The 25,271-nt window shown below is 37.3% G+C and overlaps 1 protein-coding gene across 1 annotated transcript in view; it reads right to left on the minus strand.

Annotated features, from left to right (window-relative positions):
- Positions 1-337: 337 nt before the first annotated feature.
- Positions 338-25,271, minus strand: part of SLC6A2 (solute carrier family 6 member 2) — a 62,499-nt gene continuing 37,565 nt past the window's right edge. Inside the window, exons 6-14 of the mRNA XM_048316941.1 lie at positions 23,902-24,005; positions 23,067-23,191; positions 22,219-22,331; positions 19,535-19,663; positions 16,701-16,800; positions 12,391-12,491; positions 10,207-10,374; positions 8,412-8,483; positions 338-6,828 (exon numbers count right to left, since the gene is read on the minus strand). Coding sequence (XP_048172898.1) covers positions 6,805-6,828; positions 8,412-8,483; positions 10,207-10,374; positions 12,391-12,491; positions 16,701-16,800; positions 19,535-19,663; positions 22,219-22,331; positions 23,067-23,191; positions 23,902-24,005 — 936 coding nt within the window. The 3' untranslated portion in view covers positions 338-6,804. The remainder of the gene's footprint in view (positions 6,829-8,411; positions 8,484-10,206; positions 10,375-12,390; positions 12,492-16,700; positions 16,801-19,534; positions 19,664-22,218; positions 22,332-23,066; positions 23,192-23,901; positions 24,006-25,271) is intronic.

A 25,271-nucleotide genomic window follows, 5' to 3' on the forward strand; every position in this document is an offset into this window, starting at 1 on the left:
AAAAGAATTCCTTGTAAAAAGGAGAACAATGTAGCCTTGGGGAATTAGGGCCTCTGTGCTATGCATTTTGGTTCATGTTCCTAGAAGGTCTTGATTATTTCCTTTCAATGTGTGGTTGTGAAAGCTTCATTGCATTACTGTAATTACTTTTCTGAAATGTAGAAGTTAATCTGCCCACTGCATCCACTGGACACCTAAAGGATGTGAGCAGTCTCCTGAAGGTTGAGAGCTATGTAGGTTTTGTGCTTTTGGGATTTCGTTTTTAGCTGTCTGCTGAGCCAAGGACCAGCTGCCCCTGTGAAGCTTTAGCTCGAATAGTATTGACAAAAAGCAAAAGTTTCATTTCAGCTTTTAATTGACTGTCAGAAGTAAATTCTTGGTACATAACCCTTTTCTTTATACTCTTTTTATGTGCATATTTTTCAGATTTTATTTAAATAATTTTATACACAATATTGGGATAATCTCTTACATTAATGCACAGCTTAAAACAGTTTTTATTTACACTGATCACAGAAAGACAGAGGTATGAGGACAAATACTTTACATTCACCATCCTTATCAGCACTTTAAGTATAGTTAACCAGCACACATCACACACATCCATATCCATATTTATAAGAAATGTAGCTGTTTCTAATTACACACATGGACATGTAGATGTCTCCCTTTGAATAAAACAAAAATTAATGAAAAAAAAAATTGAAATGCCATTTCCCCCAGATAACCAAAGACTTCAAAAAAAAAAAAAAAAAAAAAAAGGCAAAATTGACCTGCAGATTGCACAATTAATGGAATCAGGCATGGAAACATGGTGGCTCTGTTTGGACACTTTTGGTCACTGGGGCACTTTGGATAGTATTTTTACTAGTGGCAAGTTTTGAGCTCCTATGAAGACTTATTCCTGAAAACTGCAATGTGTTCTCTTGCTTTGGAAGTAGATCTACTGGACACTTACACACTTGGTTTAATGTTAAGTCATCTAACAACACAAAATTGCAGCCCAGCCAAAGGATACTCTGGATTTTTTTGGTTTTTTTCTTAGAATATAAATTAAAAACACATGACTTCATTCTATGAGATTAAGGCAGCAATGGAGAATATTGTGCTACAATGTGCATTAGCTGTAGGTAATGTTCTATTCTCCTTTATCACGTTTTTACATTTATAATCAAAGGCCAACATATTATTGAACTAGACTGGCTGACTACAAAATCTTATGATGGAGAGATAGGTCTTGTGTGATAACCTTGTTACATCAAAGTTGAATTTCTCGCCTTACAATATACATATATTCTATGAAAATTAAAAAAACTGGTAAAAATATTAAAATATTTCCTATACAGAGGTACCCTTATCTAAGTTAAATTCTAGTCACTGCTATAAAAAGGCATTAAAAATTAAGTAAAACACTGGTGTAAACCAAGTAAATGCTCACTGTAAAGCTCTTATTTGTAAGGCAAATCTTCTTCAGACCTATTAGGATTTATTTTCAAAATGTACTGTTTGGAGGTTCTCCCTTTGTAACTGATATTGCCCATAGCAAAAGAGAGCTAAGTCTTGCAGAAAGGTTCACAGAGAGTGTAAGGTAAATTACAAATGCAGGTCACCTGTATGCTTGACACCTCTTGGCGGTGACCAAGAAACAATATGACACCTTCAAAACAAAGCCAGCTAAAGGCTTAGTAACTCTCTTAATTCACTGAATTTATTCTGTTTCCTTATAATGAAATTAGGCAACTCATGTTTAGTGCAGCAGCTAAAGAAACACCTTAAGAAAGGAGGAAAGCAAAGCACACAGGTGACTCAATCTTGCTGTCAGTGCTTGGGCAGGAAAGGCCCCCTGTTCTCATGGAAATTAATGCAGTCATGGTTAATGTACATGAGGGTTGCACTGCTGGACTGAGACTTAAACCTCTCCATTTCTTCTCTGCTCTTCTCAGCCATTCACATCTAGACACCTCCATGTCCTTCTAAGAGCACAATTTCACTGAACACAATCATATCTGTGTTATTTATATTCTTCTGGTGGTTAGTTTCTCTGCCTGCTTCTGCTCATCATTCACACAGTGACTGCACTCTGTCTAAGCACATTCTGTTTTCAAATGCTGAAGGAAAACCAAACAAATGCTGTACTTAAAAGTGACTATTACCCTGTTATGTTCTTTTACTGACTGAAATGTTTTTATTGCCCATGTAGCTCTCTGTAGTAGTCTTTGATGAATTTAGATGCACCTAAATTTGGTCTAAATTTGACCATTACCACTGTACAAATTAATCACTTTCCACTGATTAGCTAGGTAAGCCCACAGTCACCAACAGGAACATGGATATGAGTCAGAGGAAGGTAGCTGAGAGAGTCTCCCAAGTTATTCAGGGATCTAATCTGAAACATCATGTTAGCCTTTACATTAAGAAGATCAGGTTCTTACATGAGGTGATCTGTGGACCATAAATATTCCTAGTACTGAGAAAATAAAGTGTGTTAGAACAAAAAAGTCCTAGTTTACTGCTCCAAGAGGCTCAGAGTTCACACATAATTTCTGCATGTAGGGCTATATATTGTCATTTGTTGAACTGTGATAGTTTTCTAATGTCTTGAGTCCTTCAGGCTCATTTTAAATGTTTTAACATGGCACTGCAAATAAAATATTTTTAAGTCTCACCTCTTTTGAAATGGTTGAACTACAGTTTTAATTTGGTTCTTAGGAAAGAAATTCTTAAACATTTGCCAATTCCTCATGAAACTTAGTGAAGCAGTCCAGGATATGAATGAAAGCTATCTACTCCCATAAAAGCAAGTATCTGCTAATTAATGCTGTATGAATGGGAAGAACTGCAAAAGAGACATTAACAGCAAAAGAACTTTTGATGTGGCCTCCTACAACCTGACAGTACAAAATAAACTTAATTCATGTCAAAACAATAGCATAAGAAGTGAATGTATATACAAAATCTTTGGGCTTGACCCTTTTAAATAATAACACTTAAATGGTATTTTGCTGAGAAGAAATGACCAAGTACAGGAAATCTCCTCTGGGACAAGTACATAAAACACACATTGCACGTGCAGTTAGGGAACATGCACAGTAGTTACAGCCAAGTAATTCTCCTACATTCTATATTTAAAATATCATGTTTGATCCTGGATATCCTGCAGAATCCCTCACTGTGGTAAGGTGTCTTTCAAGTGTTGCCAGAGTATGTCTCAGGACAGCATGGAACACAAGAAGGACTGAGAAAAAAGATATGGGTCAAACAGGGGCCCAATCCTAAATAGCACTAGTGTTTTTTGGACTATTGCTTTGAAAGGCCCACTGTTTCTTCCAGAAATCTAAATCCGTGGAGTTTTGGTAATGTAGCTTTAGAATAGTTCCAAGGATGTGAAGAATTATCTGGCTGAATGACAGCAGGGAAAGGTAAAAAGAGAGAATGGAGGATCTCTTTCCTTGGTGCTAACTGACTTTCTGTGGATTGATGAGACATTATAGATCACAGGCAGGTCTTTTTCACTGGTCAAAAGAAAGGTCAGAAGAGAGATACTGATGTATGACAGCTGCTTCCTTTACCAGATTAAGAAAAGGCTTTCGAGGAAATATTTTCTGGAACTGTCAAATGAGCTCTTTAATTTCTTCACTGAATTCTTCCCATGGACTTGTTACCCAAACAGCCAACATAATTAGCAAGCAGATGATTCTGTGTCTTGAATCAGCTTGTACCAAAATTTTTTTTCTTTAAAAAGTGGGCTGCCTACTCAGTCAGCATATACTTGCCATTCCATGGGGATATCTGGGAGAGTGCACTCCCTAGAGAGAGTCTGTTCTTGAAATAGGTACAGCTGAGGGTGAGCTGCTGGGCTGCAAGTCAAGATAGAGTTAGGGGAAGACTTGCAGTTAAGTGATATGGATGATAGGGACCTGACTGGAGGTTTTGGTGTTTTGCTTTTAACTACAAGTGTTTTAACTGAAGGGAGATGAGTATCTTTGTGGCATTTGATATTTTCCATATTGAAAATATATTTGGGAGCCCAAAGCAGGTGGCTAAGAGGAGGTGGGTGCCCGTGCTATGGCTTCTTATTGGACTGTCTCTACCATATCGCTGAGTGGAAGAAATGAGCATAACCTGGTCTTCACAAAAGTATTTGTCATTTGAATAGATGCTAGTTTGCATCTAATGGCATCATTCATCATCCAAGAGGCATGAGGTAGTTCATAATCTTATTCTGTGGAGAACTGAGGACATTTGCCTCTAGAACAGAAGTCATACTATTTGGGGGAGACTTTCTTTGGGCAGCATCTTGAATTTAAAGTCTACCTATGCAGTCATGCACTGTGTATTGTCTTTTTTATTCAGGCTAATTCTGGTAATAAGATTCCTGCTTTCTATGATACGACTTTTTTCTTCTGTATAGATTGCAACTTCTTTACCTATAAAACCTCAGAACAAGGTGGCAATAGTGCAATGTAGTCCTGAGCTATAAATACTACACTAAACCTAAAAAGTTATACAGTAACAGAAATAAAAAGAATGCAGTAGGTAATTGCCTTGGGAGTTGGTAATAAAAATAGAATCAAACCTGAACACACTGGGGTAAAGCTGATTTTACTCCCATGCTGTGGTAGCTTTGTTCCTATGTCAGAGCAGAGTGGTGAGGAAATGTGACTTTTCCTCCGTGGGTTATGCTGTAGGGATGGTGCTGATGGGGTGTGTCACGAGTGAACATTGGTGTAGGTTTTTAGCATTTCCAATCATGAGCCAACCACACAATCTGTGACAACCTAGTAAAGCTCCATGTCAAACAGCCCCCAGGAATTTCAAAACTTGGTAATTATATCTATGCTAAGAAGCTTTTGAGCCATGCCAAGCCAGTGACTGAAGCAGCTGTAGTGTTGAAAAGTAGGCTTTAAAACAATGGAAAGATTCTCATGTAGTTTGGCAAACAATAAAAATGAGATTAACTGGGAAGTTGGTGGGATGGCTTTTTTGAAGCCTTCAATATATTTTCACTATTTAGTCTCTTGTGTAATTACAGCATTAGAACTGCAACATTTGGAATTCCTTTATTATTGAAATATATTTAATAACAGGGTTTAAGCAGCTGTTGGCCATCAGCTGGGCCAGAAAATAAGACTTCCTTTATAATTAGAAGAAAGTATTCTTTGGGTTTAAAACCCTGTTTAAATAAAACTACTGTTTGTCACAGAGACTCTTCAAGAGAAGGACAACACTTGGTTCGTTCTGAAGTATTGAATATGTTGGAGGAAAAGAATGAATAAGGAGAGAAATTTCCCTTTCATTATTTTGAACAGAAATCAATGTTAAATAGAAAAAGCCCAGAAACACTTGGCACTTTTAAACTTGGCTATTTTAAAAAAGAACACAACTCAACAAAAATTGTTTTTTAAATAAAAAAGGCCCATCCATTTAAAAGGTCTTTTTTAAAAAGAGGAAGCACTACATACATTTAAAAGACAAGCTCAATTGAATGTATAGAGACAAAAAATATCAGAGGTAATGTCCAGAGGTAAACTCTGGGTTGGATCCAGCTGAGAAGCTACTGCCTCTGAAAATTACTGTAGACCTAGTGATAAATAATTACAAGAACTAACTCAAAGCCACTGGATGTAGTGATCACTTGAAAGGTACTACAGTGACAAGTGACCACAGAATAAGAACAGCACCGAAATGCAGAGTTTGTTCTGTATCTTCTACTTTGCATAACACTACTAGAGAATAGAGCTGGAATAGGCTTAGAGTGTGCCTAAAATATACTTCTAAATTATTCAACAAAATCTCACTATGTTTTCCTAGGTGAATCCTGGTTAAATTATAATAATAGCACGTTCACAGCAGGAGAATAAAGCCAGTTTGGTTTTTTGTGCCACTTGGTAATTATATAGATCTAAAAATTATCTCTTCCTATGTATTTGCATTCTTTATTTGGAACAAAATACAACAAAAAGATGAGAGTCTGTCTGGATGTAACTTTCATGCTTAGCTGGAAAAGTCTGTGGAGTGTGGATCATATGATAAAGCCATTTCAATTGTTGATATAAGGGAATATCTCTTTCATGAAGTACACTGTGATATTAAGCTGTGTTCTGCACTAGTAACTGTAACAGGAATTCTGCTCCTGCTGCTCTTCAGCTTGTGTAATGAAACTGGTCAGGAAAATGCATGGACGTGTACAGCAAAGACAATGTTCTTCACTAAGAGAAGGAACTAACAACAAACCACTGAAAATGAAGCACTGAGTCTTCACTTCAGAAGGATGCAAACTTGCATCCCAAAGGACAGTATGGCAAGGAAGATAATGACATGAGTACATAGTTAAAATTGCTCTTTTGTCATAACTGAGGTGTACTCCTTCCTTAGATCTAAGAATGCTCAGGTGTTGTTAGTTTAAAATAGGTTGTGAAATGAATATCTGAAGTAATTATTACTGTCAGAAAAGTTTAATTCACTTCTTCACAATAAAAAAGCACTTAACTTATGCTGATTGCTCTTTTCCTCTGCTCCTCCCTCCTCCACTTCTGCCAATAGCAAAACTCACAAGTTTTGGTCATGTAGGGATCTCATGGCACCAAAGGATGTGAGAAAAATTAAATGAAGTCTGTAAAGATCATTTGAAGCCAAGTAATAGAAGGGAGGCATTGACAACAGAGAGCAGATGTCTTCCCTCAAAGAGTCAGTAGATAAGCTCTGAGCCAGCTTAGGCCAAGCATAAGTGAGGGAGCTTTGAACTTGACTTTTCTGTATTCTCAGTTTAGCTGAACTTGGGCTTTTTCCTTGATCTGTTGGTTGTCATATTGTTAGCCAGTGTTGGAGCTGTAAGGAAGCAGAAATGGTTGTTAAATTACATCATTGATTCAAATAGTGATGCCAACAGATACGTTGTTTGACAAATCTAGAGTTACGAAGAAGTTTCAAAATGATGGCTAGACTATCCACTCTGTAACTAAATTTCTGTGCATTCCAGTTTGCAGTGAGAAATGCCCTGAATATAAAGGATACTTAGTCAGCTCTTAATTCAGTTTTAAAACTCAGAATTGCCAGACATATGTGGGAATAAAATATTTGTATTTGTTTGGTTACAGTAGACAGTGTTTTATCTAGAATCTTAAACATTGTGAACAAAACACTAAATACGGTTTAGCACTAACAAAGCCATTCCTAGCTGTTCATTGAAGATGGCAGCAAATTAAAATGCTCTCATGTTTAGCATAGCTTGAGGTAACTTTAGTAGTTTACTTCTGAGGACAGCCTTTTCTAATTTAAGTGAAATTAATTTGCTACCTTTTTGTCATAGATTTGTGTTCAGAAGACCAGTACTGTGGAATGGCTGGTTATAGCCCTTTCACACAGGAACACCTGCCCCTGGAAACACTGAGTTACAGCAGGAGCAGTAAATCAACTGACAACTGAGGGCAGAAACAGGAGAAAGAGAAGGCAGGAAGAGGTCCTATGCTATTTCATATTCTTGGCCACATCAAATAAATTGTGGTCATGAAACAGGAAGCCTGTTTGTGCTTTTGTTCTGCATCCCATAAATCTACACAGATGATTTCCTTTAAAAGCCAAAATTACTTCAAACAATATCTTTCAGAATAAGCACAAGCCAGATTTATTTTTTCAGTATCAACATACAAACTACCACTATAAAATCTGGGTCGTAGTTTGTGGAGGTGTGCATAATTCCAGTTGCTTTCAACTTTGAAGACAGAAAGTGGTCCAGCATGAATGCTGATAAGTGTAACAAGCTTCACATTTGCATCCTTTTTATCTTGTACATAAAGGAGTTTATTTCAATAAGCTCATTTTATTTGCTAAAAGGAAAACAATATTTGGAAACGTATAGCATATTTTTCATGGCTTATGAAGTCTCCAGCAGCGTTTTCAATCAACTCTAGTCCTGTGGAGAAAGCCAATTCCATGTGACCTGGTACCTCATGTTATGACATTAGAGGTAAGCTCTGACACTGGATATTTGTTTTGCTGTTTACCATGTGTTGTGGGACATAATTGCAGTTTTGGAAACATGACTTTGGGTTGCTGTGCAGTAACTGAGTGAGAAACCATGACCTCTTCAAATGCACATGATCATTTGGAAATACCTTTGTATTTTGTGAAGACAGATCTCACTGTATTCAGACACAACCTAAAATACCAGATTCAGGTGAACTGTAAAATTGAGAGCTCTCCTCAGTCAAAGAAGGAAGGTCCCAAAGGCCTTCCAAAAGAGTTGATGCATATGGTACTGAGCCTCCTGCCTCTTGTCATGCTGGCAGAAATAAAGAACTACAGACCTGCAAAGGCATTGACTATGAGGAGATTGGTGCAAACCTGTAGTTGTTGCTAAAGACAGGAAAGGGTTGGTATCAGGAGAAGAAACATGTGAAAGGTGTACAAACCTTAAACTGCCTGACATTTCCTTGGGCCACGAGTTGGTGCTCATTTTCAGGTGTGATGCAGTAAGCTAGTCTCTAAATCAGACAGGAAGAAGAGGAAAAAGTCAGCCATATGAAGAGGGATTATGTATGTAATCCCCAATCTATAGTGGGGAAGTAGCATGAACTTTATTTAAAATGGTAACTTAAATCTTTAATATCTCTGCATCATGTGCCTTTATTCAGTCACTGAGAGAATAAGCCTATTATAAGCCCTTGGGTGTTAGCCTTTAATATAAGAAGTAACAGTAGAAAGTTTATGCAAATACTAAGTCCAAATATTTAGCAAGTGCATATAGAAAAGAACATCAGGAACAAGTTGGTATCACAGGCCTTAGATCCCCTAAATTCATGCTTTTCTGTTAGTGCTGTAAGAGGGTTGGCCAGTCCCCGAGTGGGAGAGGAAGGAGGTATTGGTATTTCCCAGCTCATCTCCCTTGTCTACCCCGTGCTGTGCCCTTTGAGATCACATGTAAATTTTGGTTTATTAGGAAGTTTCAACCAATTTAAGGAGTTCCCATTAGATTACGAGCATACCTTTCCCCATCCTTTTAAGAGCCACAATTTAGGGCATCATATCTTGTGCTAGTTACTTGGATGTAATATATCAGCCTTTTGCCATAATGCTCCTGAGGAAACTGGAGAATTGCTCTTTGCAGGATCAGTAACAGACAAACCAGAACCTGCTAACAATACAAAATGAATAAGAGAATGTGGTTTTGGCCAAAGGCTTCTGCATCCCCATATCAGTAAACTTGAGCAAGAGGGCAAAATCCTGATGGGCCAGTTCAAATTAATCTTTGAGACTTAAATGCATGTAGAAAATGGGTTTGTAACATCCCCAGGACAGAACAAAACAAAGAGCTTATAGAACTGCTGGAAATGAGATCTAGAAATTGTGCACAACACTGAGATATTGGAGATGATGAAAACAGGGGGCTGAAGAGTTCCAGTTTTGGGGTGCCTTTCTGAGGTGAACATTACATGAGATGACTGGAACATTTCAGAAACAAGACCTTTGTTCCTTTGGGTCTGCTGGGTCACTGTGAGGGGAATGTCACCTATGTAATGGTTGAGATCCTATTTTCTGCTTAACTGTGTGTGTGGCATTGGTTCAGTGATTTGCCTAAGAGGGTCAATACCTTGCTACACCATTGTGTACCTGTATCTGTAGGAAAGTAGAGCAGTAGAACTAGGTGTCAGTCAGTGGGTCTAGATTAGGTTATAAAATTATGACATGTGATGGGAAAAGAATCAGTGCTGTATAGTGGTGAGGAGGCTTCTGAGCACCATTAGTGGTTTTAAGATTATAGATAATAGTGAGGCTATATAGACAGTGAAGGTAAAGTTAATATGACGGTAAAAACAATATGGTTAGTGAACCTTAATCCTGTGCCATTTTGAACTGAAAAATAAATAAGAGTACAGAACAGTTTGAAGACCATAGCTGAATATGAAGATACCATAATTTGTACATTCTTTGTTAATAACAAAAATCTAATCTCATCAATTGGATCAATTGCATGCATCAAAAATAATTTTTCACAATTATTATGGTGCTGTCTGGAAAGCTAATTTCTATCTAGAAACTCAAACAGAACGCAGTAATCCTACCTCAAACCGCTGATCCACCTGACATATGGATTCAAAAGGTCACTCATAAGTAATAAGTTTTGGGAGAGAAACAAACTGCCAACTTAGACCCAGCCGTTTCATTTCACAGCAACAGTTCATGACATTTGATTAGTGTTCCACTTACTTCTTTAAAGGTCCCACGCACATTCATAAATTTATAGATGATATAGGCAGGCACAAGGATCATTGAGGATAATGCTATTCCCCAGCCAATGCGGTTTGCCCAGAGAGGGAAGGTGTAGTCGTCGTAGGTTAGAGGCTTGAAATTTATTATGCTGACTATCACGACAAACTAGAGAAGAAAGTATAAAATGAACCACAGTTTTAAGATGAAGAACTTTACTGGGAAACTGATTCCAGGTGTTCTATTAGGCAACCACCCTAAGGTATATCTCAAACCAGCTTTGCTATTTATCTTCAGCCTGTTTACTTTGCGCCTCTTACTGCTTAAGCTGTTTAAGTTCTTGATGTGTTTACGAGTATTAACAGTTCCTTTTAGCTACTCTGGACACAGATTATTTGAAATTTTGATGGGAAGATCAAAATCAAAGGTGATTGTCTGCTACTGCCTCATTTAAACTAGTGTTTCAGATGTAAAAATGGTATTCTGTAGTCAAGAAAAAACTCTGCAGGATCTATTGTTTTTACCTTCTTTGTTTTCCAGGAACATTAGACTTTAAAAGCTTTGTATCCATTTTTCAATGAGAGACATAATGCAAACTCCAGCATGATACATTTACTGAGGAAAGGTAGAGCAGCCTTATGGCCTGGAAAACAAAGCTGTTTTTTCTTCCTCTTCTGCCCTGTCCAGTGCTAGGTGCAAGAAGGAAAGAGTGGGGTACCGCCCTGCTTCTGTCCTGTTAAATCCATGTGGGTTGTGTAACATGCAGAGTTCCTTGTCTTGGTTCTTGGGGCTATATGTTCTGCTCCATATTTCAATTTCAAATTAAAATATTTTGAGCCTAGGTTTTCAAAGACTATACCAGCATAGTGTGGGTTAAAGGAAGATGACAGTGTGGAATCTGGTTAGAAAAATACTAATTCTATTTTGAGATTTTTCTTGGGATTATGTACATAGCTGAAGACAATATGGAGAAAGAGCTTCAAGAACTTCCAGATGGAAAAAAAGAAGTGTGCATTGTGATGGCTGAGAGATACATTATCTACAGATTTATTCTGACCCTTATGTTTTTAGGCTTTTCTAGGAAGGTATGGAGGCTCTTTCACCAAGACATCTTAAACTACCTGAAGGTTAGACTGATGGGCTCTGCACCTTTAGCTAGATTGTTACAACTCTCATTATAAAATTTAAATTTTCAACCGTCTCCTTGTGTGCAAAACCTAAGAACGCTTGCTGCAGCATTTTTCCATTCTGCTTGCGCCTTCTTGAAGTGCTGCAGAATATAGTTCCATACAAGTTCCTTTATAGAACTATGTTTGAAAGGATAGTTAATACAGGCTTGGTAGGTGTTTATGGATGAATTGGGGTCATAAACTTTTATATTTAAAAGAAAAAGTGGACCAGTCCTAAAAGCCTAGCCAGTGTATATTTTCAATACCAGTACAGCTTTAAGAATGCATGGCTTTAATGCAAGTAATTGTCTCCTAAAATCATAGCAAGGTCAAATTTCCGTATTATTATCCCAACCTTTTGATTTACAAATATGCATAGGAAGAGATTCCAATATAAAACTGTAGGTTAACACTGAATCTAACCTTTACACAAAGCAACCAAATTCACTCTGTGGGATTTTTTTTCCCTAATGCAATGCACACTTCCTTTTTCCAACAGGCAGTTTACAAGATATATTTTATACAAATCTTCAGTGTTTCACAGACTTAATTATTGTAGTTGTATATTAGTTTTCCTAAGGTGTCATTCCATAATTTGGGGATCTCGGTATCCTCCAATGAAAAATACATTCTTGCTAACACAATCTCTAATCCCTGGCTAGTTTATTTTCCCAAGGGAATGGTTTGTGTTTAATATGCACAGGTGCTGCAGGGACAGGGAGGACACTGCCTAAGTGTTCCCTAGGAAAAGCTGCCTTCTTAAAATCATGCTCAAATGAAGGAACAGAAGAAGACTACAGCCACCATTAGCTTCTCCTTCACAATTTAAATGTATTATACAAAATATAATCTGCATATAATTTCAAAGTGAAAAAAGAATTAAATTGGAGTGTCTTCTGTTCATCCCAACAATATCTGGCACAGCAATAGGTATCTTGCTCTTGGTATCTATTGCATATTCTGGGAAACAACATGCTAATATTCTTAACATGATGGAATAATTATCAACACTTACCAATAAAAAAGCAGGACTAACAAATTTCCAGCACAATCTCCAGTAGAGGCCTGGTTTGAAGCCCATCATTTGTTGGATGTCTTCACTGAATCTGTCCACACCTAGAATAGATGTGAATGGATGCAAGCATGAGACTGACTTCTGTCTAAATTGATGAGATGCTGGCATACCCAAAACACTTTTTTCAGAAAGCAGATATGAATGACTTCCAAATCAGAAGACATAGGAAATAACAACATTAATCTCCTCTCAGTGTCTAGATGTGTCTTTGACATCACTTTATCCAAGACTTAAATTCCTGTGAGAACTTAAGGCTTGTTGCAGACAACAGCATTACCACTCAAAAGAGGTGTTTCACAAATATCTAGAATTTAAGTTGTAAATGGGACTCAATTTTTAAAATAGTTATTGTAACCTAATTCCTCCATGTTATTACGAGTACACTGCAGGAAAGTGTAGACCCTTAGACAAACTGGTTGCTGATAATGAAGTAGATTCATATGATTCTTAATTTATCAAAGGAGATTTTTTTTCCACTTAAAGGCATATTTAATTTTCACTGAATGCCACAGAATGTTCTTTATATCTGTTACAAATATAATTTCATATTTATCACTATTCCAGGAAACTGGGGCAATTCTTCTGCTTATTGTAAATATGTACAAAAATGACGTCACTTTAGAATGGGATGATTAACACTGATATAAAATGGAGATTTTTCTTTATTTCTTTAAAAAGAAAACAATCTCTGACTTTACACCTTAGAGATATTGGCTCTGTGCATTCTGTCATGTCAGACTCTTTGTAATTTATTATACTTGATGTGTTCAGGAAGTTTACTTTTAACCATGAACTCATTAGGTAAACAGTAGAAATGCAGATTTTACCATGAATATTTGTTTGTTAGAGAGAATGTGCAGGTTTTCCATAAAGATAATTTCATGGGTATCAGTTTAGTACAATTTATTTAATGTAAATAATTGGGGCATCTTGAGTTAGTCCATTATATGCAATGAGGATGCAAAATATTGTCAGGGTCTAAACATTTGAGTGTAAATGTCTCCAAAAAATTTCCAGCCCCCAATATTATGTCCAGGTGAAGAGAAATAACCAAAAAGGATCTGCAAATGCTCTTTAAACTTAATCTGATTCTATTTGCAGTGCTTTCTGTGAACTTTAAAGTGACTGAATTTTTACTGCTATAAACACTGGCTGAAATTTATCGTTGTGTAGAAGGTCAGAGACAAGGACCACGTATATCAGAATTTTATTCATATGTTTCCAGACAGATGCACTTGGAGCTCAGACAGTGCTTGGTGTACAATTTCTGCTGAAAATGGGGGACCAGTAGGCCATGCTCTCAGACTGCGCTTTTCCACAATGTGCTTTTTCAGTACTACATGTCTTCAAATAAAGTTCTAAGAATCAACCTTTAAACAGAACACAGCTATAACTATAGATGACTGTAGGGCTTGGTTTCAGGGATACTTAAAATTTATTATCAGTAGCTGGTTAAATACCCCAAAAGACTTTCACTCTAATTTCTGTACTAATGAACGCTGTATCTGCCTGAGAATGTTACCATTTTGTCATGTAGTGGTCTATTAAATGGCACAGAAAATTTGTACATAATGTGTTGTCAAGGGAAGGAAATCAATATGCAAAAAGGAACAGATTAGGAAGAAAAAGAAAAGTAGATTTGGCTATAAATGCAATTTACCCTCCTCACATTGGGTCAACCTTCCTTTCACTGATGCAGAGATGAGAGTTCAGACAGAACAGAAGTCTACAAGCCATCAGTAAGTCCTGCATGTGCTGCCTGCTGGAACTTTGTAAGCCATTGTGCTACTGTGAAAGCAAGCAGCAAAGTAGCAAACGTTTCCCCAACATGACAGTGCAGTAAGCTCTCTGAGCTGGTTTGCCGCACTTGTATTTCCATTCTGTGGGAATGCATGCATTCATCCTCTCTCAGGGCAGGCACACATCCACTCAAACACCTCTGTCAGCAAAGATGAGTAATATCAGTCAGTGCTTGATTAAGTTCTTCCCCTTCTGCAAAATCAAACAGTTGAGCTTAGCTGGGGGTGGTTGGTTTGCTTGTTGTTTGGGGTTTTTTTTTTTTAGGTTTTGGCTGTTTTGGGTTTCTTTCTAAAAAAAAAAAAAAAAATCTGCTTTTTGGCCTGAAATTTTGGTCTAAGGGATTCTTTTTTTTTTAAGTTTTTTAGGTAAATGAAAGCTATGAGATTGCAGATAGGGATGAATATAATTTCAAGCTCATACAGAGCTTGTTCTAGTTGTTTAGGGCGATGTTCATAGTAAAATCTGACTGAATAGAGATTTTCCTGCACGTGAAACCAAAGATCAGTTTTGTGCCACTGGGAGAGGTGTCTGATGTTTTTTAGAATATTCATAAGAAAGATATAAGGGTTGCACATGAGGAAAATTGGTAACATGTTAGCAGTCATAACTAAGGTACATCTGCATAGTAAAGCAACTATCTGTCCCTTCTCTTATCTATACAGTTGGCCTTTGCAAAAAGAAACTTCACAGTAAATGGTCATAGGTATAATTTGAACTAAATTTCCATGTTTTTAGTCTGTGCCAAAATGTCAATGCTTGCCTTTAGGCTGGCTTAATATTCAGCTGGGTCATTAAGGCAACTGGGGTCTATCAGAAAAAAGAGGCAGACAGTATCATGCCAGATTTAATAAGTTTAAATAGCACCTGGGGCTGTAATAAGTTCTTTATAAAGAAACAGGTCATGCTGTGTCAGTAGAAACATCTGTCAGCTGCTTAAGAAAAATGAATAGATATTTTCCCGATTATGGGGAGGCTGGAGGAAGAAAGGAAAAAATTATAAACGACAGAGGGTGTAAAATAAAATTTGACTAACTTTAGCCTTGTTTGTGAGCCACATACAAAGCCTAGCTACTGTAGAATGCAGTAAATCCTGTTTTAATAGTAGCAGAAGATAACTTGCCCTTAGAAACTGAAGAAGCCTCTGCTTCCAAGCTAAGCTGTGATCACTCATCCACATTCGGCTCTTTTACAGGGATTAAAGACAGTTGTTTGTGAAATAAAGTGCCTCCATTATTTTGAGAGACAACAGCGTATGTGCTGCTTGCTCCATGCTGATGTTGGGTGACAGAATTAGTGCATTAAAGCTAGAAACTATTCCTTTAGTAAATTGAACAGCTTTATGCATGAATGCCATTATTTCAACTTCACTCAGTCTTCAACATTTTTTTTAACTGCAAGATAAAGTGTTTGTTTGATTAGAAGAACATGGCAAGGCAGAATGGATGGACAAATAAGTGACTGAGGTAAATAGCAATAAGAATCAATGTCTAAGACCCTCTGAATCATACATTAGCTATAAACACTATGTCTGAATAAAAATGAAGATGGCTTTCAGTGGAAGAACAGTTTTATTGGGAATCAGGGCAACTAATTCAATACAGCCTTAAAGAGAAGAAGATTTGCAGGCTGCTATGACATTGAAACCTGGTAATAGTGAAAAGAGTTGTGATCAGTCAGGAAGCATAGCACGAGAGATTAGGAAGGGAAAGAAGAGGTCATATTTTTTTAGGTGGCTATAGCATATCACTGCACTCTGGCACACAGTGATTCCAGTCTAGTGCCAGAGATCAACTAAATACTCCTAAAGCTTGCCATATTTGGGATAAAATAAATCACTACTCCCTTTTTGTGGAATAAATTAGTATCAAATACTAAAAATAGAATTTCTAGTGTCTAGTATGTTGGATATTTCATACCATTCTATGAAATAAGGTAAATAAACCACTAGTGTTTTACAATGAAGTAGAATATTGATTCAAACAAAAGGGATTAATGTAGGAATTATTATAAGTCTCTAAACACTACCTTTATTTGTATTGTGTGGGGAGTGCTTGAGACTGGCCCTGGCAGAATAATGAAAAGTGGGAACAGGTGATTCTGTATTTAGGCTAATCTACGTGCTTTGAAAGTACCAAGTCTAAGTCTGCTACTGCAAGTCATCAGCAATACTAAGAGTTGTAAAATACTGGCAAAAGTATTTTCCATCCCATCACAGTACCTTTCACAAGGCTGTTTGCTTTGCTTTGTGCAAGGTATCAAAGCTTGGCTCACTGAATGTCTGAACTCCTGTCACTGCTCATAAATCAGGTGAAAATCACTCTATGAAACCTGACTTGTTATGGTTTTGTGTATAGAAGGCTATGCCGTTTTCCCTTAAAACAATGTGTAAGCCTGTCATGAGCACCTGGAATTTCAGAACAGCTTTTGCACGTGCAAAAGGAAGTGCTTACCATAAAACCAGGAAACTCCAATTGCCTCCATTAGAACAGCAAACAATATTGAAGTCCCAGCTGCAAATGTGTCCAGAAGTGTGAGCACATAAATTCCACCCTGCAACAGGGAGTTAAAAGATGCCACAAGGCAAAGTTACAAATAAAATCATCTCCGTAGTTTAGTATCTACCTAACAGAAATCTGCTTTACTTGAAGCATTATCTTAACCCAAGTATTTAAATTTAGATCTGATGCTGCAGACACAGGTTCATAGCTGCATACAAAATAGTGGAATCAGACTTGCAACTCTTCTAAAGAGGCTTCTTTTCACACATGTCCTCACTTCACTGGGAAACAGAAACCTCAGCTTAGATTAGTGAGTTCTCTTGGCACTCCTGTTCAGTGGAAGTTTGGGAAAATGATCAGCAGCTTGTAGGGCAGGACATGTCTACAGCAGTTAATGACAAACTTCCTAAATTAAAGGCAGGCATGGAGCACTCCAAGAGTTTCCATAGGCCACTATCAGTCAGTTTGTTCCTAAGGCCACTTGTTCTGCAGGCCAGTGAATCTGCAGTATTGGTCTGATGTCTCCTTGTCCCTGACTGCTTGCATCTCTCTTGCCCACTGCTCCTCCAAAAGCAGAAGATGATGTTAATTCTGTCACCAGCACAGCAACAAGCTGCTGTGCCCTGTTTAGTCTCTGGGCTGTGGTATTTGCAAACCTTTGCTCACTGGAGACAGCAAACCTTGTCTTCCTGCACAACAGCACATTTTGTGCTTCAGTGGTTCATGACTGAGAACTGGAAATGCATTTACTAAAGTCTTGTTTCACTGGTATTTCTTTTAGCTGCAATGCGACTACTTTTTGTTGTGTTTTACAATGTGGTGGTATTTGTGTAAATTACTGCTCATTTCACTGAGTTTGGGCTAAAGAGGAATGGAAGATCATCAGATTCAGATTTGTATCAAAATGAACCCGGTAAAATGTTTCAGGAAACTCTGTCACATGTAAACAACTGAAATGCTTGTGGTTGCAGTAGATTTTTGTTAAAATGTCTTTTTACAACCAAACTTAATCTGATTATGCCTGTTCAGAAGGAGAGGAACAAAGAAATTATTTTCTGTGTTTTTTAACACCCGTGGTATAAATAGCACTTGTACTGTTTAGATCTGTAGGTGATTTAGTCTCTGTAATCAGTTGCCTTTTTTTTTTTTTTTTTAAAGATGTTTTTCTGAAACAGCTGTGCATATTTACAAAAATAGGGAGACCAGTACTTAGGCCATGTCTAGGTTTTTAATTCTGTGGGGACTTGTCCGGAAATAGAATGAACTTTGGTTGTTAGAAAATATTGCATATGGAATGACATTTGAGTTTGACCTCTTGTTTTTGCTCTACACCTGCTGCAAATGAATGCCTTTGCAATCAAACTTAACAAAGTGAGTTACTAATATGATTTTGTAAGAAACATATTTGTTTCAGAAACAGCTACTTTTGAAAATACAGCCTTAAAAATTCAGGGGGAAAAAATCAAATTAATTTCATGTGATGTTCTCACAAGGATTTTTTCTTTTTATTTTTTATGCATTAGAAATGTTGTTCCTCAGTTATGTGAACCAATACATTTGGACAATTCTGGACAGTTTTGTGAATTCCAGCTGGAGAGGTAAACTTGAAGTCTAAACAGGTGCCATTATTTGAAAGCTAGAGTTAGCTCGTTATCTTGAATAGCTATAACTCACTTGGAGGCAGTGGAATTGCACCCACTGGCACCTGTTCAGGTTCTTAACACTGAATTTATTCTGATATTGTACTTCAGAACTTTCATTCCAGTCAAAACTTTGAATAAACAAGAGGATGTTTAGTTTTTAGGTATCAATAGAAATACTATGGTATTAAAAGGATAGGTATTTTAAATGATATATCTATTTTTAGAGTCTCAAATGTTTCTCAGTTTGAGGAAACTGGAGTGAAAATATTGGGGTATTTTAATGTAGAAAGAACTTAGTTATTTATAAACTTATGCCATTTCAGTAATCTTAATAATAGATGTGGAAACCATTTCTAGGAATGGAGAGAGGTTCAGCACATCTGCTTTTGTGGTGGATTCCTCAAGTTTCAGATGTTTTTGACAGTTTTGGCATCTTTGCTAACAGGTCACTTTGCTTTTTTTATGGTCAAAAAAGAGAAAGTTCTCTCCAGCCTAGAACAATGTGATTCTCATTGCTTAATATGTTGTCAAAAACCATATGAGGCAAAACATTCAGTCTGATGGCAGTAATAAATACAGGTTACTAGATGTTCAGGGTAAGTTTTCTGTGTGCTTTATATGGTGTTAAAAGATGTCAAGATTTAAGGTACATGAAGGAATATTAAGAAACAAGGTGGGGAGAGGAGATCATTATCATCACTACACTCCTTTCACAAGAAGTGAGTGTCTCTTATTTTCCTCAAGAAGAGAACAGCCAGATGGTCTGGTCACTTGAAATAGTTAGCTCTTCACAGAGGAATAAGCACTCTACACAGTTCCATCTAATGTGACTCAAAAATCCAAAATCAAACAAAAAAAACCCCCAAACAAACACAGAAGAAAGCACACAGAACCCAACAAACCCAGCAGTAGCACAGACAGTTCTTTGGAACAAAGACTTGTAGGCTTGATAGCAAATGATCTTGTGCCAAAAACCAGAGAAACTTCATATATGTGAGATTGAAAGTGATGTTCTGAACAGAAGTTGTTTAAGAACTTTATTAAAATTTATAATAAAAATAGTAGTCTAAACCTATCCATATTTCATCTGACAGGGTTAATGGCATTTTTAGGGTAACATTTTGATGGAATTGTTGTACTTACATTGGTAATGCAAAAAAGGGCAAGTAGGAAAGTGCCAAAAGAAACACCAAAGGTGAAGAGCTTTCTGTGCTGCTTCAGAAGGTGGAAATCATCTGCCAAGCCAGTGATGACAGCCTCCATCCCACCCATCTGAGGAAGAGAAGGCAAGAGGTCTGGTTACATGCTGACTGTTGGAAATACAGACTGAAGAATGCAAAGCAGTTTGTGTAATTAATTCCCAACTACTCTGTGATTTCTAACATTTCAGCTGTAAGTCACTGCTGTTATGAGGCTTTATTTTCTTCTGGTAAAGGACTGAGTCGGGGAACTGGGCATCAAGAGCAGTGGTTGTTGCCTCCATAGCTGTATCCTCTGTCGGTCCTCTTTGCTGGCTCAACAGAACAATAAGTAGAGAGTACTTTGGAGAAAAGAATACACATTTTAATAAACTCTGGGGGAAAAGCCGTTAGCATAAGTAACTAAGCTCCTTAAGATATTTCTTAAATAAAGACAGGCACAACAAGCATGTAAAAGAAGTATACTGAACAAAGATTCACTTTATCCATTGATTAGCAAAATCCAGCTTGACAGAAGTTTTTACAGGTCTGGAAGAATTACTACAAAGGAAGCTTGATGCAATTTTTTTTTTGGTGACAACATGAAAGAATTTTACTTTGCTTTCTAGAAGTTAATGCTGAATATTAGCCATTGTTTTGCAATACAGGAAAGGTACTTTCCAAGTTTTCATTTAAATTGCTGGATTATGTAGGTGTTTATGAATTCTAGTTTCTTTCCATTAATGAAAACATTCTGCCCCCACTCCAACAAAAAGCTATGAAAATTAATTTCAATTTTTTGTCATAGTAAACAAATTTATTTAATATTTTGAAGAGGCTTAATTCTATGCTTTTTGTGATGCTAAAAGACCACAGCAAGACCTGGAGAGCTTGGTGCAGTACAATAGTTGGCAAGCAGGTGCTGACATAGCCCGTCCCTTTCCTATAAGCATTTGATTAAAATATTCCTGGTTGAAATCAGTAACAGAGAATTCTCACCATAAAAAGTACTGCAGGACCCGAGTTTTCTTTGGGAAATTGATAGATCTTGAACCAGTAAATCTTTCCCCGTTTAGAAGGAAAGAACTAAACTTGGTCACTGTTCACTAGTTCACTGTATTTTAATTAGCTCCAGAAGAAAGAGTTTTCTCCACTTGTAGGAAAAGTGTGTTCTGCAATCTAAAGCCCCATGTCTTTGACACTCAAATGTTTCTTTACATTGCCCTACATTTACTGCAGTTGCAAATTTAAGTCTTGTGGATCTAGACACTTCTGAGCATGAATTTTCTTCTACTTCATTCTGCCTTTTTCCTACTGGTCATTCATGTCCTTTCATTGTGCTAAACCCTTCATTGAAGCCTTCATTTCAATCCTTCATATTTGCTCGCAGTTGAAAAATGGCCAAGCTACAGTCCCAGATATAATCCTCACTCAAACTTTTGTCTAAGGATCCAGATCTTAGTCTATATAGACAAACTTCATTGAACCTCAGCTGGAATCCAAAAATCCAAACACTTTGGAAATATTTAGACCTTAATCTGACCTTTACAGCTCAGCTCTCACTCCACAAGATCTCATTCATTAATTTTTGCCAATGATTATCTAAGCTTCCTGCTGCAACCTCATTTTTTTTTTAGTTTTGCTCTTATCCATGTCAGTTCATTCTTTCCCTTTTTTGTCCTTGAAAAGGAATGAATTTTCCTGAAGTTGTAAGCAATGAAAACACTGTGTTTTACCATTTCCAGGAAGAAATTCCTAGGTCAACTTTGTACATTCTGAACTTCAAAAGAGACTTCTATGCTTTGGAATAGTAAGAAACCCCTACCCTACTATAGAGGATGAAAGTTTGTCCATGGTTCACTATTCCTTGAAGACCGTATTTGGTTTTCCAGAAATTAATCAACCTTTAAGCTAAATATAACAGGATGTCTTGATATCTCTTTGGCAAGAACAAAGCAGTACAAAAGTTGTTTGGGGACTTGGAATGTTTTCTGGGATGAAGTTTCTGTGATCCTGAATATCATGGTGGGGTAAAATTTATCACATTATGGAAAGAGAAAATACACTTGTTAGACTAGACATTTAACAGTAAGATTATAGGAAAATGAAACCACTATGGAAATATTCTGGCGTGATTTTAAAATTGTGATTAAATTTACAGGAAATTCTGTATCATGGCTTGTAGAAAAACAATGGGAGTACCTTCAGGCATTGTCCGTCTTGAGCAGATTAATGGATTTCAGCACGTATACTATAATCCTTTCTAGAAACCACTCTACTCAATGTCTTGTGTTTTGCAAGCAGGGCTCCCAAACCTTTTTGCAGGTTTATAGTAGTAATAGTTCAGTTGGGTCATATCTTTAAATATAATAACTGTTGATGAACAGCCCCTCTGTAAGGTCATAAAAAAGTAGCAGGGAGTAAATATTTACTGGATTGTAAAAGGTTTAATCTTTTCCTAAACCTCTTAATGATTGAGAGTCTTTATAATACATGGAGTAATAGTATTGCTGTGTTGTCTGTGACTGTGAAAACAGATTTTGGGAATGCACAGAATGTTTATTTGAAATGTAACCCTCTGATGCCTCTGCAGTTACAGAATATAACAGGAAAAGAACAATGTAAAGGCTAGAAAGAAAAAATACTCACAGAACTGTCAATGCCAAGAGTAAGTAACATGATAAAGAACACCACAGCCCAAAATGTAGATCCCGAAAGAGTTGAAATTGCCTCTGGGTACAGGATGAAAACTAAACCAGCTCCTGGAATAGGAATGGGGAAAAAAAGGTGTCACTAAATGATGTTTCTCATCTTCAAAAAAGTGTTCATTTTAATAAGATAAATCATGACTAAGTTTTGTTTCAGTCCTTGTCACACTCTGAGTACCTGTTAAAACAAAATTTGCATTATACCAAAATATATCTAAAATGCTTTTAATTATTTACTCATGATGGTTTGGTATTAAAAAACCCCTGTCCTATTCTTTTCCACTTCAAATAATCTTTTATGGGATTTAAAACCTTACTAGTTATTTTTCAGCTTTGTAGTGGGGAAGGAATTATGTGGATGTGGCACTGTTCACTGTGTTCACTGTTCCGCAAGTGAACTCCTGGATGTGATGAGAGGTGCAGGAGCTGAGACCATGGGTGACCTTTTCCCAGTGAAAAGGCTATAGAGCTGAGCTTAGCAGAACCATCAAAACCAGTCCCTGTGGCACTGAAAGTTACTATCCAGTGGTAAATACCTGTTTGTTGAATGGGCAAAACCTGTGGTGGCAAGAAGCTGGGGAACTTCAATTCAGTAGAGGTGAGGTGAATCAATATCATTTAGAGTTCACATTTCAACAAGGGATTTAAACACAGGGCTCTAGTTTCAAGTAAGTTAATTCAGTTTACTTCCATGAGATTTTCACACACTTGTTGGAAACAAATATAAACACATTTGCAAACAAATGGTGGGCAAAAAGGGGTAAAATTAATATAAAATTAACTGCCTACCTTCAGTAGCTACATCCTCAATTTTAACTTTGTGCTCATGAGCCATGTAGCCCAATATGGAGAAAATTGCAAATCCTGAGAAGAAGCTTGTGACACAGTTAATGGTGCTAGTCAGCAAAGCATCCCTAAGCATGGAGAGAAGAACAGCCCAGTAAGAAAAATCTTTGAGAACTAGATGGGGATTGTCTTTAATATTTTTTTCCCCCGATCCTTCAGTTCACAATGGATTTATAATACATGTACTTTATGAATTTATATTTCATGGGAAAAGTGATGCTTGTTTTCATTCCAAATTGGAATGTTAAGAGAACATCTAAATGTTGGAATTTCTCTGAAGGTGCACAGCGATTCTGATTGAATTTCCATGGTGGTGATTCAGCAAAACACTTACAGACTGACTTGATTTAAAGTGCATTCCCAAACTGGAGTGCAATGTAAAATATCAGAAATATAATCCCAAAGCACAGAAACCCTTCTGGAAGCTGGAATCTTTCTGTGTTTAGTTCCTGGACCAATAAGATTTCATCCTGTGCTCACTGTTGCGCTTAATGGTACTTTTGAAAGGCAAACACCAGCACAGTTTACACAGCTGTCTGAAGTCCAGACCTAATCCCATTCTGCTTTGCAGTGGAGCAGATATCTTGGCAGGTTCCTGTTACTAAAATTTCAGTCGGGAAGACAGTGTTTCAAGATTTGGGTTGGTTACTATGTCTACACAAGACTCACCATCATTAATATATGACTGAAGATAAAAAGATAGCTTAATACTTATTTCAGCTGCAGTCAGAATAAAATAGTATAATTTTGCAGCAGTAATGGAAGAATAAGCTCTTACCTGTAGCAGTTGTTGTCAAACTTATTGTAACTGGCAAATGCAATTAAAACGCCAAACCCAGCTCCTAAGGAGTAAAATATCTGAGTAGCTGCATCAATCCATACCTGCATAATGACACCAACATTGCCAGTGTCAGTTCAGTCCACAAGGATACATCAGGAGAAAAGCAAGACAACTGGCTTTTGGAAAACAATCGGCATTCATGCTGATGGGAGTGTGTCACATGGAGCATTCCCTGGTCTGGAATGGCCGAACCTGAGGTGGTGGGGCTGGAGCAGTGGGCAAGTCCTCAGTGCACACACACACTGCTGCCCTGGTGGGCTGTGCAGTGGGACATGTACTTCTGAGATTTTACCCAGTACTGAAACGATTGCAGGGTTTTTCTCTGGGGTGACAGAAATATACTTCCAATAGTTCTTGTTCCAAGTTAGCTTGGAATGTACAACCAGAAAACCAAAAATAGTTAATGGGTCAAGAGTTAAAGGACATTTTCTTTCCCATACTAGAGCTTTCTTTGTGTGACTGTTAGTACACTTTACACAATACTTTCCTGATTCAGGAGCTGAAGCATGACTGATGTGCTGTGAACAGAACCATGCAGATGATCTCTCAGCTTTCTCGCTTAGTTGGAGAAGGAGTTATTTCTGTGATAGCCATTAAATTTCAGTTTAGATGCACCTTGATCATTTTAAGGATGGTCCACTAAGGAAAACATTTTAAAAGCTATAACATTTTCTAAAGTGTCCCTCCATACCAAAATCCATTCATCCAGTCAGGAACAATGCCACAGTCCTGGTTCCCTGAACCAGAAACCTGAAATAGCCTACCTTGGTTAATGAGGGTTTCCCCTTTTCTCTTCTTACACGGAAATACTTAAATGAGCATCTTCAACAGAGGTCAGTGGTGTGAATAATATTCAACATTTCTCAAAATGAGATCTGCAATGTTTGATTAAATCTGCCAAGAACTCCGAAAGAACTATGAAAAGCTCTGGATTTCATCATTCACCCATCTCTACAAAATCAGATATATTAGATCTATTCAGCAGCGGCTTTCTAACAGATCTAAGCAACTTATGAGCTCCATCTGCATGGGGATTTTAGTGCTACACTTTCATATTTGGCCTCGTGGAAAGGAAGAGAGAGTGCCTTATCCCATGCTGACATGATACATGAAAGCACTTAGGCTGGTGATCACTACTTTTCTCAACATAGACAATAGATGCTTTCAACTGTTGCCTGCTGGAGACTGGGAACCACTTATGGTACTCTGGGTATGTAGAAAAACTTAATTTTATGAACTGTGGAGAGTTGATTACTTGAAAGATAATATGAAGAGCAGTCTGTGAAGTCTTTATTGCTAACCAGTGG

This window comes from Corvus hawaiiensis, chromosome 12, assembly GCF_020740725.1.
Source record: "Corvus hawaiiensis isolate bCorHaw1 chromosome 12, bCorHaw1.pri.cur, whole genome shotgun sequence".
NCBI classification, from domain to species: domain Eukaryota; kingdom Metazoa; phylum Chordata; class Aves; order Passeriformes; family Corvidae; genus Corvus; species Corvus hawaiiensis.